General features: G+C 41.8%; 1 protein-coding gene across 1 annotated transcript in view; it reads left to right on the top strand.

The window, feature by feature from the left end:
• Window positions 1–17,580, top strand: part of LOC124795848 (probable 3',5'-cyclic phosphodiesterase pde-5) — a 762,693-nt gene that overhangs the window by 505,844 nt on the left and 239,269 nt on the right. Inside the window, exons 4-5 of the mRNA XM_047259933.1 lie at window positions 4,679–4,716; window positions 12,793–12,989. Of these exons, the coding sequence (XP_047115889.1) occupies window positions 4,679–4,716; window positions 12,793–12,989 (235 nt within the window). The remainder of the gene's footprint in view (window positions 1–4,678; window positions 4,717–12,792; window positions 12,990–17,580) is intronic.

The following is a 17,580-nucleotide window of genomic DNA, read 5'->3' as shown; positions in this document are numbered from 1 at the left end:
GTATTCATCTCTTGGTCTCCCTCCACGATTTTTACCCTCCACGCTGCGCTACAATACTAAATTGGTGATCCCTTGATGCCTCAGAACATGTCCTACCAACCGATCCCTTCTTCTGGTCAAGTTGTGCCACAAACTTCTCTTCTCTCCAATCCTCTCCAATCCTATTCAATACTTCCTCATTAGTTATGTGATCTACCCATCTAATCTTCAGCATTCTTCTGTAGCACCACATTTCGAAAATTTCTATTCTCTTCTTGTCCAAACTATTTATCGTCCATGTTTCACTTCCATACATGGCTACACTCCATACGAATACTTTCAGAAATGACTTCCTGACACTTAAATCAATACTGGATGTTAACAAATTTCTCTTCTTCAGAAACGCTTTCCTTGCCATTGCCAGCCTACATTTTATATCCTCTCTGCTTCGACCATCATCAGCTATTTTGCTCCCCAAATAGCAAAACTCCTTTACCACTTTAAGTGCCTCATTTCCTAATCTAATTCCCTCAGCATCACCCGACTTAATTAGACTACATTCCATTATCCTTGTTTTGCTTTTGTTGATGTTCATCTTATATCCTCCTTTCAAGACACTGTCCATTCCATTCAACTGCTCTTCCAAGTCCTTTGCTGTCTCTGACAGAATTACAATGTCATCGGCGAACCTCAAAGTTTTTATTTCTTCTCCATGAATTTTAATACCTACTCCGAATTTTTCTTTTGTTTCCTTTACTGCTTGCTCAATATACAGATTGAATAGCATCGGGGAGAGGCTACAACCGTGTCTTACTCCCTTCCCAACCGCTGCTTCCCTTTCGTACCCCTCGACTCTTATAACTGCCATCTGGTTTCTGTACGAATTGTAAATAGCCTTTAGCTCCCTGTATTTTACCCCTGCCACCTTTAGAATTTGAAAGAGAGTATTCCAGTCAACATTGTCAAAAGCTTTCTCTAAGTCTACAAATGCTAGAAACGTAGGTTTGCCTTTCCTTAATCTTTCTTCTAAGATAAGTCGTAAGGTCAGTATTGCCTCACGTGTTCCAGTGTTTCTACGGATTCCAAACTGATCTTCCCCGAGGTTGGCTTCTACTAGTTTTTCCATTCGTCTGTAAAGAATTCATGTTAGTATTTTGCAGCTGTGACTTATTAAACTCATAGTTCGGTAATTTTCACATCTGTCAACACCTGCTTTCTTCGGGATTGGAATTATTATATTCTTCTTGAAGTCTGAGAGTATTTCGCCTGTTTCATATATCTTGCTCACCAGATGGTGGAGTTTTGTCAGGACTGGCTCTCCCACGGCCGTCAGTAGTTCCAATGGAATATTGTCTACTCCGGGGGCCTTGTTTCGACTCAGGTCTTTAAGTGCTCTGTCAAACTCTTCACGCAGTATCTTATCTCCCATTTCATCTTCATCTACATCCTCTTCCATTTCCATAATATTGTCCTCAAGTACATCGCCCTTGTACAGACCCTCTATATACTCCTTCCACCTTTCTGCTTTCCCTTCTTTGCTTAGAACTGGGTTTCCATCTGAGCTCTTGATATTCGTACTAGTCGTTCTCTTATCTCCAAAGGTCTCTTTAATTTTCCTGTAGGCGGTATCTATCTTACCCCTAGTGAGATAGGCCTCTACATCCTCACATTTGTCCTCTAGCCATCCCTGCTTAGCCATTTTGCACTTCCTGTCGATCTCATTTTTGAGACGTTTGTATTCCTTTTTGCCTGTTTCACTTACTGCATTTTTATATTTTCTCCTTTCATCAATTAAATTCAATATTTCTTCTGTTACCCAAGGATTTCTATTAGCCCTCGTCTTTTTACCTACTTGATCCTCTGCTGCCTTCACTACTTCATCCCTCAGAGCTACCCATTCTTCTTCTACTGTATTTATTTCCCCCATTCCTGTCAATTGCTCCCTTATGCTCTCCCTGAATCTCTGTACAACCTCTGGTTCTTTTAGTTTATCCAGGTCCCATCTCCTTAAATTCCCACCTTTTTGCAGTTTCTTCAGTTTTAATCTACAGGTCATAACCAATAGATTGTGGTCAGATTCCACATCTGCCCCTGGAAATGTCTTACAATTTAAAACCTGGTTCCTAAATCTCTGTCTTACCATTATATAATCTATCTGATACCTTTTAGTATCTCCAGGGTTCTTCCATGTGTACAACCTTCTTTCATGATTCTTAAACCAAGTGTTAGTTATGATTATGTTGTGCTCTGTGCAAAATTCGACCAGGCGGCTTCCTCTTTCATTTCTGTCCCCCAATCCATATTCACCTACTATGTTTCCTTCTCTCCCTTTTCCTACACTCGAATTCCAGTCACCCATGACTATTAAATTTTCGTCTCGCTTCACAATCTGAATAATTTATTTTATTTTATCACACATTTCTTCAATTTCTTCGTCATATGCAGAGCTAGTTGGCATATAAACTTGTACTACTGTAGTAGGTGTGGGCTTCGTATCTATCTTGGCCACAATAATGCGTTCACTATGCTGTTTGTAGTTGCTTACCCGCATTCCTATTTTCCTATTCATTATTAAACCTACTCCTGCATTACCCCTATTTGATTTTGTGTTTATAACCCTGTAGTCACCTGACCAGAAGTCTTGTTCCTCCTGACACCGAACTTCACTAATTCCCACTATATCTAACTTCAACCTATCCATTTCACTTTTTAAATTTTCTAACGTACCTGCCCGATTAGGGGATCTGACATTCCACGCTCCGATCCGTAGAACGCCAGTTTTCTTTCTCCTGATAACGACATCCTCTTGAGTAGTCCCCGCCCGGAGATCCGAATGGGGGACTATTTTACCTCCGGAATATTTTACCCAAGAGGACGCCATCATCATGTAATCATACAGTAAAGCTGCATGCCCTCGGGAAAAATTACGGCTGTAGTTTCCCCTTGCTTTCAGCCGTTCGCAGTACCAGCACAGCAAGGCCGTTTTGGTTATTGTTACAAGGCCAGATCAGTCAATCATCCAGACTGTTGCCCTTGCAACTACTGAAAAGGCTGCTGCCCCTCTTCAAGAACCACACGTTTGTCTGACCTCTCAACAGATACCTCTCCGTTGTGGTTGCACCTACGGTACGGCTATCTGTATCGCTGAGGCACGCAAGCCTCCCCACCAACGGCAAGGTCCATGGTTCATGGGGGGGGAAGAGAATTACTATTATCACTATTTCTTGGGACTGCAGTACCAGTTACGTAAGTTAGCAGTAAATTTTTTCCAAATACTAGTTTTAACGCTTGACATAATTTTGTAGTAGTTACAGAATTTGAAACAAATGTATCGACATTTCCCTCACGTAGTCCACTCACTATATACATCCTTCAAACTTTGTACCATGCATCTATGACAGTAAACTTGAGAAATATGAATCATGTATGCTTAAAAATCTCTTGAAAATGCCGCGTCCAAGTTGTAGGTAGACCAGAAATTGTTTCATTATTCACTTTGCAACAGTTAACGAACTAATTGACAGCACAGCAGTAACTACATAATGGCTACTAGCTGCAGTCTGGCCTGCTCTATATTATTATTGCCATTATTACCGTTACTGTTATTATTAGCAGTGTTCAGACACAGACCATTAGCAGCCAAAAGTCTTCCACTTTCTGCCAATTCAGAAATAAGGAGTCCACCACTCAAGTGATTTACAAATAGTAGGCATGCATGCAGTGCAAACACTTTAATTTGGTTGATTTAAATGGGGGTGGAACGTAAGGCCGAAGCAAGTTCCGCTAGGGAGACGATTGGTGCAGAGGAAACACGTTCTGTAACAAGTGTCTATCCTCAACGTGAATAGTTAAGTTTTCTTTCTAAGAAGTAGTTTTAGGTAACACTCGCATTCCACTGAGCATTGTTTCATAATTCTATGAAAACACGTTGTTAGAAATAAGCCGTACCAATTGCCTCATAGACTCATTCGTTCGAGTATTAATGAAACATCTATAAAAACTAAAGATCATTAATATTTCGTCACTTCAAAAATGAAAGTGTTTAAAGAAAATTCTTTTTCATAATAAGGTTTAATTAGTTGTTAAAGATGTTGATGCTGGTGGAGGGAGGGGAACACTAATTAATATCTGATTACAGTCAGGGCTAAAGGTCTCGGAAAGGTTGGCAGCCACTGCTCTACAGAGAATAATACGTTAAAGGATCATCGACCTTTAATGTGTTCCTTTAGGGTAGCCAGTATCTGAAGACATTTTCTGTACAGAGAAACTAGTGATGATGCGAATAATAAGTAGCATGCAGCGGTTTATCTGTACACCAGCATCTATCGATTGTTGTTCCTTACCAGGTGACTTCTTCCCACTATTATTGTACATTAACTTTTTGTTTAAAACTCTGAACACGTTCCTGTAATAATGTGTGAAATTGTCACGTATTAGGTCTTTCAAATCATTAATTATATGTGTGTTGGGAGCGTAACAAGGTTGCACTATTTCTTATTAAAGTATTACACCTGTTAACTATGCAGATTATTTGTATGTCTGATGCATATTTCAACGTAAATAAAAATGTCCTAAAGCTGCAGCTACTGGAGATTCAAGACATGTGTACACCAACGTACAGAAATTAATACACCTGTAATACGAAATGTATTCATTTATCAGTATTTATTGCTTGTACTAACAATATTATTTTTTTCAGGTAAAAACGGGAGGAAGACCAGTCTCTCACGATGGAAGGTATGTAAACAAATTATGAACTAAAAATAAAACTATCTAGTTCAATAATGAACATTTATATGTTACATTATATACAAAATTCAAATATTCTCGTATTCACTGTTTATATAGGACTTGGACTTTTTGGACTGCCAAAACTGAACCGCAAGCGAAATGGAATTCCAAATATAGTATTTAGGAAATATTAGTGTCACATTTGCACATACAAATTACATACACAGAACATCATTTCTTGTATGTGACTTTCACAAATAGCAGTGTATACGCAGTGGAAAAATTTGACCAGAATTTCCATTGACTTCTGTATGCTTCTATATCAAAGTATTTCTGTAGCAAACAATATTCCGTAATATCTACTCAAAAACAACGAAGCTCTTTTAATTAAATTGACTCTTATGTTAGTTAGTGGGTAAATCATTGTGAGTACGAGTAAAAATTTGTCTGTCATCAAACAAAATGTTCATTTACCCAGGAATTACAACAATCTGAAAACGAGATTCGTTACATTTCCGGTACAGAGGGGTCACTTTTGTGAGCCATAATCATTAATTACACTGCCCAACGGAAAAAATTATTTTAAGTCATAATATGTTGTCATGCCTTTTTGTGCACTGAATCCATATTTGATCCCAGCCTTTTCCCATCTTGTACATATTTGTCACAATGTGATATCGTTATGAGCTAGAAAATTAGTGAAATTTATGTACTGGGAATGAAAATAATACTTTTCAACAAGAATATAGATCGTATTTCTGTATAAAACTGAATACAAATCCTTATTACACTGGCAGTAACTGTCCATTAGCTAATATTTCCTTTCCTTATTCGTGTTAGGGCTTCTGATATACTTTTTCTCCGTTGACATTTGCCAGATGTATGTCTCGGTAAAATGACTAACTGATGTCTCCAATTACACAGGTATCCCAGCGATCCCGATACCTTCCCTTCCGTAGCTTTAGCGTGTTGATGAAGACGTTCACCTTGTTACTCACTGATATCACCCAAATTGTAAGTGGAAATGAACGATGGTGACACTTTAGAAAGTGACCCTTGAGGCTCGTCAAAGAGCCTAATATCTTAAACTTTCCCAGTATGATGGCTACATCAGAAATATAAAGTGAGTCCTAAAAACTCAGCAATAACGTCCTTAAATGGCGTCCAAGCCTCCGTCCCGCTCGCAGTCATTTTCTAATACAAAGTTGAAATCAAACATCGTTTTCTCGTTGATCATCACGTTTATCTCCAAAGTATGAAAAGTAACCTTTCAATACACAATATTTAATGTTCCTTCGTCGTTTTATAATAACAATCTTACCAAAAATGGAACAAAAACTGTAGCAACATTTTTTTCAAACATGACTAGCCTGGTACGAAATAGTGGAGCGTAAAGTTACGTTATTACGAAAGGAACAGCTGTAAATAAAGAATAAGTATCAGAGAGCTTGTCATTGTAGTCACGACAAGCACTAATCAGTGCAACCATTGCCACCCACATGATATACTGTACTATTTCTTGTGACTGAAACAGGGCATTAAATATGCAGGGTGTTTCACATAACGTGCTTTGCTGGTGTAAATTACAAAATTATATGTGAAAGGAATATTTATTTCAATAGGTAAACGTAAGAAGCTACATAGACATGGTTTAGTATTTTAAAGAGAGTAATAACATTGATAAACAGAATATTTTTTCTATCTTATATCTGGTATATGAAAACCAACTGTTTATAAACCAAATTAAATAAAATATCCATCAATTCTAAGTACGGAACTAAAGCGTTCGGAGTTTTAAGGCGAGTGCAACATGCAACGAGTTTCTGTTGTCTGAATTCACAGCTCAATGCGCCTTCTAAACGACCTGCGGACGAAATGTAAAGTTGTTGGCGTCGCGGAGCTCCTTGAGGGACACACACACACACACACACACACACACACACACACACGTACTCGCTCTCCAGCCAGGGACGGACGCGCGTCGACAAAATTTGTCGCTCCTTCCTCAGTAAACTTCAAAGTCTTCCTCCAACACATTTCTTTAGATGTTAGAACAGATGGAAGTCAAAATTGAAGTTAAATGGTCCCATATCAAGTAAATAGGCCAGCTGCTCCAACAGTTATTCCTTTGGACACCTCAGTTTCTGCATGCCAAGAACCGTTTGTGGACTAATGCAGTACCCTGACGAAAGATATTTTTCCTTTCCATTGAATTAATATCTGCGTATCACCTACTTTTGCACAACTTTCGTCGTAATATGAACAAAAATTCACCATCTACTTTTTATAGTTTTTAAACACTTAGGACAACCCCTTTTGCAACCAACAAAACCGCAGCAACAACATTCCAGATAAAATCATAGTGCAAAGCCACTTCCTACCAGCGACTTCGTTACGTTTTGTTTTTGGTGTGAAGTGGTGGACATACATCTCATCGACGGTAACACTAGTAAATCGGCGCAGCAGATGTTAAAATTATGCTTGCACTAGACCAATCATTATTAAAGAACTAGTATTTGAATATGTTAGTAGCCAGAAACTATGGCGACACGCATTTCGTTTAAAGATTTATGATATAGTCACTTCCTCGTATAATAGTATGTACCGTACTGATTGATCTAATATGTACGGCATCCACAGTTAGACAGCACTTTAATTGTAGGATTGTTTTATTTTATTTTGGACTCTAATTCTGTGTTTTCCTCTGACGTTGTTGTTGTGCGAAATTTCTCAAGTGGAATAACTTCTGCAGGTGTATAGCACGCTTGTATTCTACTACCCTTTCTTAACTATTGAAAAAAAGAAGCAATTTCCCTCCAAAATTTCACAAAATTTCGGTGAATACACTTTAGCGATAACGTATTCAAAACAAGTAATTGCTGTTTATCCATTTGAACGTATCACATACTGCTTTAAAAAATCACATGAACAGAATTCTTCATCTTCTCGAAGTTGTATTTCACTTACGTACTGCCATAATAAAAACTGAGTTTCTTTGTTGTCGATGCCATCTTTCTGCCAAGCTGCCAATTGTCACGTTGCTTTCGTCTTTAAATTAATGAACCAACATATGAAAAATATTTCCGCAGGTATCTGTACTGTAATACAAAACGATAAATACCTTTGCTTCGAATTATACATTGACTAAATCGTCCACCAGATCAGTCAAGGCAGTAATATGACGGACAATTCCACTTGGTCGGAACTGACATGCTTTCTTGAAATTATCATATACGACACTATCTCTCGTGCCAGGAATCTGACTAGTCTCGAGACGTCAATTATTTGTCCAGTGTGCACCAAACATTTTTAAACTCAAATCTACAACTGTAGCAATAAAGGAAAATGAAATAATAACAATACTTACCCGTAATCAGTGACAGTAAGTAACATGTATTTTTGAAAATAGTGGGAGACGTTTATGTCAAGCTTGTTAAATCATCACAAAAAGGAATTTTCACCTTATTATATGCCCATAGTTTTCATCTCATTGACTGCTCTATTTCAGCTGTTTCAGTCGTTGCTGAATAAGCTGAAGGAATATTCAAAAGTATAATTCTTATTTAAGGGTTAAAGTTCTGACATACTGTTAACTAAACAGAACTAGGCAGCAAATGGAGAGGACTCATAGCGGTCGCATGTTAAATTTAATGCAGAACAATGTAATTACTTATCTTGTTTCTTTGGTGTTGGTTGTCCTAACACTCTAACAACGACTGAGCGTGATGCTCTGTTCACAATCGACTGAACCATAAATTCATTGTTAACGTACAGCCCGACGATAAAGGAAAACAAATTTTACCAGTATGCGGTATGAAAATGCGCTTATCAATACACGCCGCTCAATTAACTGCTACCGGTACTCTAAACAGTATCAGCAGGGTCCTGTCGAATTTTGGCCTGTGTTCAGTATACAAAGCACTGGAAATGTAGTATCCAAAGATGAGTATCAGTCGCAACCTATAGGAACATTGACACCGAAAAGCGTTACATACAGAAAGCATTTCGCTGCTCTCAACATGTCCTTGATTTCAGCAATGTGTTCCACGACATTACACTGTAGCAGCCTCTTCTAGCACGCTCACCCCGTGGTCCGTGGTGAAGGTATTGCTAGCAGTTCACATTCGGGTAATACGGTACCACTACCTAGTGCTACGATGTGGTTTGGTCCCCTGAGTCAGGCCAGGATGTAGTAGTATCAAAACATATGCTCACACTCATCATCTTCATTGCCGTAGTGATTAACTTATCCCACTGAACAAACTAGGAGCCAGCCTCGTAAAAAGAGCACAATCTTGCTTTGCAGCATTGTACAAAGTGTAGAAGTGGAACCGGGTGACCATATGACCCTTCACTCTTGACGTAAGTCGTGTCAGTGAAGTGGTACGTATGTACCTGACGGTTGTCTGCAATCAGCTCAGTATTATGGGTCGAAGTGAAGACACGACAGAGCGGAAGAAAGCAGGTACCATGTATGTACGTGCCAGTGAAGCTGCCGTTTTTTTTATTTATTAGTGTAGATTGTTCATTGCCTCTGCAAGATACGGTGCACTACCCACAGCCATAGAACATGGCGCAAGAACAGAAGTCGTAAAATCATTCTATCCCAAGGGAACCGGAGACGGGAGTCACGTATAATAAGCGAAACTCAGCTTCAAACACAACAGAAATTGCTACTCTCAACGAATGCATGTCTATCTCAACCAGTTTCCTGGTGAAAAGTACGAAGGGAACTGCGTTGAATAGACATTTGATGTCGAGCACCTCATAAAAGGCCATTTGTTCACAGCGGCACGTAAAGCTCTTAGTCGTAAATGGGCCAGTCAAAAAAGCAACTGGACAGTAATTAAGTGGAGATGTGTACTGTGGCCCAACGAGTCACGCTTTGGCTCTTTTCAAATCACGCAAGGCGGCGAGTAACGAACAGCCCACGTGACGTTTATCTCTTACTGCGTGGAGGGTGCAGTTCGGTCAGATATGGTTCTGATACGCTTTGGTTTGGGGGTGTTCTTCGTACCATGACTTGGGTCCACTCATTCAGATGCGCATTTATTTCACGATTCAGGTCGACCAAGTATTGCGCTTTATTTTACAGTATGGTGTGGACACTCCCGTCTTTCAAGATGACAACAGCTCTGTTCAGAGGGCAGAATGGTCACGTACATTGTCGCACGTCGACTGGCCCGCTAAATCACCCGACCTTAATCACACAGTAAATGATTGAGACAATGTGCAGAGTTGGTTGAAACGTAAGTTTCAACATAATCACAATTTAGTAGGTCTACGTTAAAACAGCATTCAGCTGCATTGGCATAAATGAAAAAATTCCTCGCCAAACTGAGACCACTATCAAAGTTACTATCCGTGTTACAGGATGTTAATTAAATTTTTGTGAGCTGTGTTTAAACTGTCGTACACAATATATCAAATAAGCTATAGCGTTCATCTGGTATACATAAATAATACACTGTCCAGACACATTAATGTGGCCTCCTGGTAATAGCATGATTAACCACATTTTTCAGCGTGGATCGCTCCGAGAGGAGCAGGAATAAAATGAGTGAGATCCTGGAAGATATCGACAGGGATGGAGAGCCATGCCGCATCCAGTGGCGTGGCGTTCTGCGTTCTCGGTTGAGGATCCATGGCGAGAACAGCCCAATCGAAGTGGTCCCACAGAATCTCGATTAGGTTTACGTCCGGACATCGTGGTGGCCACGGAGTTACGGTAAACTCGTACTGGTGCTCTCCGAAACACGCACGTACGCTGCTAGCTGTGTGATACATTGGATTGTCCTGCTGGTAGATGCCATCGTGGCGAGGAAAAACAAACTGCATGTTGGGGTGGACGTGGTTCCCAAGGACAGGTGCATACTTACGTTGATATGTTGCGCCTTACAGGATGGCGAGATCACCCAGGGAATGTCACGAAGACATTCCCTGGATTATAACACTCCCTCCTCCAGCTTGGATTCTATCAAATAGTGTTGCAAGATTTTTGCTTTGGGACGTTTTACGCCGTACACGCCAACGGCGATCTCTCCAATAGCGCATGAAACGTCTCACTAAAAAAAGATAAACTGCCGCCCCTCGGCGGACTTCCAGTTGCGGCACTGGAGTGCAAATTCGAGCCTTCGTCGCCTATGAACAGCAGTCAGTATGGGTGTGTTAACGAAGCACCTGCTGCTGAGGCCCATGCACAGCAACGATCGCTGAACGGTCGCTGGGAACACAGTGGTAATTGCCCCTTTCTTCATCTGAGCGGTCAGTTGCTCAACAGTTGCACGTCTATTCGCCCGTACGCATCTCCGCAACCATCGTTGAACCCTGTCATCTGAGGGCCATGGTGCACCGCAGTAGTCTCGGCGTCAGTTTAGGGTAGCGCCAGTTTGGCATGCAAGGTATTCACTTGAGGTGGCAAAAGTCATGGGATAGCGATATGGACGCATACAGATGATGGTTGTATTCACGTGATTCATATGAAAATGTTTCGGACGTGATTACGGCAGCACGACGAAAATTAACAGACTTTGTTGAAGGCAGAGGAGGGGAGGAGGGGGGAGGGGGGAGGGAAGTTGGAGCCATACGGATGGGACATTACATTTCGTAAATCATTACGGAAATCAACATTCCGAGATTCACATTGTCAAGAGTGTTCCGGGAATACTAAATCTCAGGCATTACCTCTTATAATGGACAATGCAGTGGCCGACGCCGTGCCTTGACCATCCGAGAGCAGCAGCATTTGCATACGATTGTCAGTACTAACAGAAAAGCAACACTGCGTGAAATAATCGTAGAAATCAATGTGGTACGTACGACTAACTTACCCGTTAGAACAGTGCAATGAAATTTGGTATTAATGGGCTGTGGAAGAAGACGACGGACTCGAGTGCTTTTACTAACAGCACGATATCGCATAAAGCACCTCTCCTAGCCTCGTAAGCATACCGGTTGGATCCTAGGCGACTGGAAAACCGATTTCTAGTCAGATGAGTCCCGATTCAGTTGTTAAGAACTGATGGAGGGGTTTGAGTGTGGCGCAGATCCCACGAAGCCATGGTTGGTTGGTTTGGGGAAGGAGACCAGACAGCGTGGTCATCGGTCTCATCGGATTAGGGAAGGATGGGGAAGGAAGTCGGCCGTGCCCTTTCAGAGGAACCATCCCGACATTTGCCTGGAGTGATTTAGGGAAATCACGGAAAACCTAAATCAGGATGGCCGGACGCGGGATTGAACCGTCGTCCTCCCGAATGCGAGTCCAGTGTCTAACCACTGCGCCACCTCGCTCGGTACGAAGCCATGTACCCAAGTTGTCAACAAGGCACTGTGCAAAGCTAGTGGTGGCTATATAACGGTGTGAGCTGTGTTTGAATGGAATGTACTGGGTTCTCTGGATGTTCGGTTAATTGGATACCATTTGCAGCCATTGATGGACTTCATGTCCCCAAACAATGGTGAATTTCTTCGATGACAATGCGCTGTGTCACTGGGCCACAATTGTTTGCAATTGGTTTGAAGAAAATTCTGGACAGTCCAACGAATGAATTGGCAGCCAGATCGCCTGATATTAATCCTGTCGAACAATTATGGGACATGATCGAGAGGTCAGTTCGTGCACAAAATCTTGCACCAGCAATATTTCCGCAGTTATGGACGGTTATAGAGGCAGCAGGGCTTAGTATATTTGCGGGTTGTTGAGTCCATATCACGTCGAGTTGCTGCACTACGCCGGACAAAAGAATATCCCGCACGCTATTACGAGGTATCCCATGACTTTTGTCGTCCCTCAGTGTACTCTACAGACAAATCGCTCCGTTTACGCGTCACGACAAAGACTACACTGTTTTCCGCGTCCGACCACACATTATATATGTCCTTCACTGCTAGCGCTGTCACTTTCCGTCTGTAAGTAGTTATTGCAGTTGACGTCCTACATAGGCTGTGGTCACGTTTCTGTAACTGGACCTTGTAGACTCCACTGTAGCAGAATTGGTGGAGTATAGCCCTAAGTTGTAAAATTTAAGATCTGATCTTGTGCTGGCTTACTACACAGGAGAGTTGACTGACTGCTGTTTGCAGTTCTGCGTGCACGCGGACAAGCGGCAGATGCTGCAGGAGCTGACGCGGTCGCTGCAGCAGCGGCCCACCAAGGGCCACGTGCTGTGGGAGTTGGCCGGCTGCATCTGCTCCGCCGTGGGCGCCGACGGCTACCGCCTCTACCTGGCAGACCGCGGCGACCCTGACCTGCTGGGCCTCTACCTGGGACAGGACGACAGGTCTGCACACAATTCCAGCTTATAATGCCCTGATATCTGCCCACTACGAGCAGAGCCTTGTAGTAAGAGGCGATCAAAGAGTTTCCGTTCGAAGGCCTTACAGTCTAGAATCGGTATGACAGTCAGGCAGTCATTCCGTTGACGCATCAGTCTGAAGATATCCATTTGGTAAAATACCATGGCCTACTGCTTGAAGAAGTCTGTAACTGCCTCCCGCGTATCTTCGTCCGACAGATATCGTCAACCCTTCAAGGCCTTTTTTAAGAACTCAAAGGCATGATAACAGTATGGAGAGATCAGCACTGTCGGGTGTGTGATCCAGTGTCTCCCACTTAAGTTGTCGTAACTGCATTTGAGCTGCATTTGAGATGTGTATTATGGAGCAGCAGCAACCCTTGGCGCGCTATTTCACAAAGGTGGTTTTCTGCAGACATGCTGCCCCACACACATTCTCCGATGTCTACCGGTGTTTTTCCTGCCGCCAAGAAAAAAATAACAGCACGTCGGTCCTCTTTGGACGCATTTGTTAAAAACATCACCATAGTTCAAGTTTCCGCATTCCAGCACGCATGTCGGAAAGACACGAATGTCACACGAATTTCTTGCCTACATGTCGGTGCTTATATACTCACATCAGACTCAGGCTACGTTGCATATACGCTATACCAACACCGCCAAGTGGAAACTCTTTGATCGCCCATTTTAATTCAGTTAGACAATTGCGACTTTAATTATATACGAAGTTGGTTTCTGCTGGGACGAAGCTACTTTTCCAGTGTCTTCTGGAGGTGTTGCAGTTTAGTGGTTACTGGTTGATTTGTAACGTCCAGAACTGGTCATCCCAGCCTTCAGATTCGCTCTTAAGCTAGTCGCCGGCTTGTCAAACACTCGTAACCACTAAAGGTCCGCACGAGGTGCAGTGGGACAAGAGCCGCTGACACATCTGGTGCAGCAGGCCTGCAAGTTCCCACTGTGCTCGTAGAGCTCACTGTCACAGTGTTGTGTCAACGGAGGGGGACTTTCTACGAGTACTAGGAGACTGAACGTACATTCTGCTGAACAGAACAGGAATATGCTGGAATATTTCCAATTCGGACTACTTCAAGCCCTAATTGTTTTTGAATTTTATTCAGGACGTGCGTAATTTAATGACAGTTGGACGAAATGCCCAAACGAAAGATACTGAATATTCTAAAGTTTTCTTTATATACTTTTCAACCATGGAACTGGCTTGTGATTTGTAACTTCATTATAAATTTTCAGGGAACTTATGTTGCTGCCCTTTTTTTGAGTTTACTTGCTACGCCAATATTTAGTACTTTTCCCAAAGAGTTGTATAACTTATTGTCACAAAAGAAAGTAAGATCCAATACTCTCTCCTGCCAACTTACATTTCATAATAATGTGGGTACGCTTACTGTCTGTAAATGTTTCTCATTCTGTGTTCACTACTGCTTTGCTCGCATTCAGACGGTTCTTTTTTATTTACATCTACTTTTAACCCCTGTCATGGGCTGTGTGCACTATTAGTGAATGGATGTATTCATGCAGCCATAGAGCAATGGAACTTTATTAACACAACGCACCAAGCAAGTTCAACATAAAGCATCTTCAGAAGCAACACAATTAAAAGACAGTCCAGATAAAATTTATGATACAGTACACAGTAACAGTCTCTTAGCAAGTACGAGTTGTATCATTTATGCCAGCGAAGTCACTGGGCTGTCCTATGAAGTACCATGATGTACGTGGTCGAGACATTCTCGACGACTCGGCGCTTCGGACGCAGTATACGAGGCCGTAGACTCGTATGGTGGCCGGCATAAAGCCCGGAGTGTACTGCACGCTCGGCGAATGGAACTCTATTTGATGGACCGCGTCGCTCTCGACGTTAAGCCTAGATAACCATGAACTGTGAATTCCCGATGTCGACTGCCGGAGAACGGGCGGCGACGTTCTATAGAGCCCTCCGGCGGAAGAATACCGGCAAAGCTTGTGGACTGCAAGTGACTCACGGAAGAGAGACAGTATAGACGATAACACCGCTGCAAACATCGAACTTACCGCCACCTGGTATCGTAGCGATGCTGGGGTATCATCTTCCGCAGTTGAGTTACTGGCAACCTTGCAGTGTGGCAGCTCTCAATGCACTGCTGCGTGGCTGGTGGCTAAACCGTAGTCGCCAGTCGAAGTTCCTGCACCTACATCTACATGATTTCTCCGCAGTTCACACTTATGTGCCTGGTAGTAGGTTCATTAAACCACCTTGAGACTACTTCTCTACCGCTCCACCATCGAAAAGTGCGCGGGAAAAACGAACGCCTAAATCTTATCCTGAGAGCACTAATTTCACATATTTTAGTACAATGATCATTTCTCCTTACGTAGGTGGCTGTCAGAAAAATATTTTCGCATTTGGAAGAGAAACTTGGTGATTTAAATTTCGTGAAAAGATCTCGCCACAATGAAAACGCATTTGTTTTATTGACTGTCACCCCAACTCGGGTGTTATATCTGTGACACTCTCTCAAATATTTCGCGATGTTACAAAACGACCTGACCTTCTTTCAACCTTTTCGATGTCCTCCATCAATCCTATCTGGTAAGGATTCCGTACTACGAAGCAGTACTCTAGAGACGTACAAGATTAGCGTAGATACACCCTTTAGTAGAGCCTGCATCTTTTAATGTCCTACCAAAAAAATATTATCCATATAGCACTACAGCACAAATGCTTCACACGTGCTGACAACCTCTGAACATACATTTTATTTTGTTATTCCAGCCGAATTATATAAAACCACGATATTTCCGCTACAAAACAGATTTAAATCAAACAAGTCAGCTGCTGTGAATCGTCTCTTATCGTTAGTTGTCTCTCTCCTCCTACGCATCTTTATCACCACTCAACCTTGCTCTACGAACCACCATCCCCTGCATGCTTCCGTTCTTACCCCCATCCGCTCTCCCCTCTACCCGCTTCCCTCATCCCCGCCTTCTCTCTCATTTTTCTCTCTCTCTCTCTGTTTCTTTCCTCCTTTTTCAGCAGAGAATCCTTTTGTAATCTGGTAAATGGAGAACGTATCATTCGGGAGAGAAATTATTCTGTTCGATCGTGTTCAGCCGCATCAGATTAAAACCGCGCTTTGCTCTTTTCCTACTCGACTATTTGTCACTGTCCGTCGCTCAATGGGATGTGCACCACTTAGCACTCTGCGCCATTCGAATTCCAGAGAGACTGTACTTCAAAGTACCATGGACGGTTTCATCATCCTGAAATACTAACTTCAGTAATTCTCTCGACATTCTTGTGCGACATCACGTTTCTCAGGATCAAAACCAGATAAAGCTGTTCATACATCGAGACTCAGACTGATACAATACTAGATTTTAACTGCAGAGGCTTTGGCAAAAATGTCTCGGAACTGAGCTTTCTCTAATAAAGCAACGCATAATGCTGTAACCAAATAAGCGGTTGCCGCAATGGTATTAGCTGTGGAAAGAAACAGATTATAAAGTTATGGAAAATCATTACGAGTTTATGTAGAACATTTGTAAGTGTTAATAGAAATGCTTCATCATTTAACATTGCTTTCATGGCGGCCTAAGATAAAAAAAAATTTGCAGAGATGTTCAGTCTGCGAGGCAGAGACAGTACTATTTTTAAATGATTGTTAAATATCGTTCATTTATAGAGATGCTACTTTAATTGTGTGACCAAATTGTGTAACCGAAAACTACCTTGTACGGTATACTCAAAGATTATTCCCTAGAAGGTATTATATTACTGACTATTGAATAACATACCAGCAATAACCTGCTCATTCGCGGTAAGACACGATACATTGTATAGGTTGACTTACAAAGAAGATAACAGCAACCAACCAATTTTTATAATGCTATTCATTTACTTACATAGCGCCGTAACCGGTTTCGAACTGACAGGTTCATCATCAGACGGCTTGTTCTCGTTAAGTTACATTTGACATTAGCTTTCACTATTTGTTCTCGCAAATGATGAAATTCTCTTGGGATGGTGGTGCCCTACGAATTCATCATTTGGGAGAACAAAAACTGAAAGCTGAAGTAAAATGCTATCTCAATGTGAACAAGCCGTCTGATGATGAACCTGTCGGCTCGAAACCAATAATGGCGCTTTATAAATAAGTAAATAGCACTATAAAAAGTGGCCGGTTGCTGTTATCTTCTCTGTAAGAGTCAATGTATATTTAGTACACAGCCACGGGCTTAGAATGTCAGTCTTCGACAAAATTGCATGTTTCATTTTGTTTTAGTCAAAAGAATAATTAGAGCTTATTGCATAGAAATGCAATGTCAACGAAAACATTCTGGGTCTGTTTTATAGGTCTTAATAAGCTAATATTCCTACGCTGTATCCAACTCCGTAGCTGAGATCGCTAACGCACTCCTGTGCCGTGGAGCTCGACACGGAGATAGAAGGTTCGAGTCCTGCTGGTGGAAGAAATTACTAGCATCACTATTTGGCCGGCAAGGAGAGGAGAGGTGTTGGAGTAAAGTTCGTGATCGCCAGACTTTGCGTCAGTCTCCTGGACTGACTTCTAATCCTTCT

This window comes from Schistocerca piceifrons, chromosome 1, assembly GCF_021461385.2.
Source record: "Schistocerca piceifrons isolate TAMUIC-IGC-003096 chromosome 1, iqSchPice1.1, whole genome shotgun sequence".
Taxonomy (NCBI): Eukaryota; Metazoa; Arthropoda; class Insecta; order Orthoptera; family Acrididae; genus Schistocerca; species Schistocerca piceifrons.
Note: the sequence above shows the minus strand (reverse complement) of the source record. Positions and strands in the feature narration are given on the sequence as shown.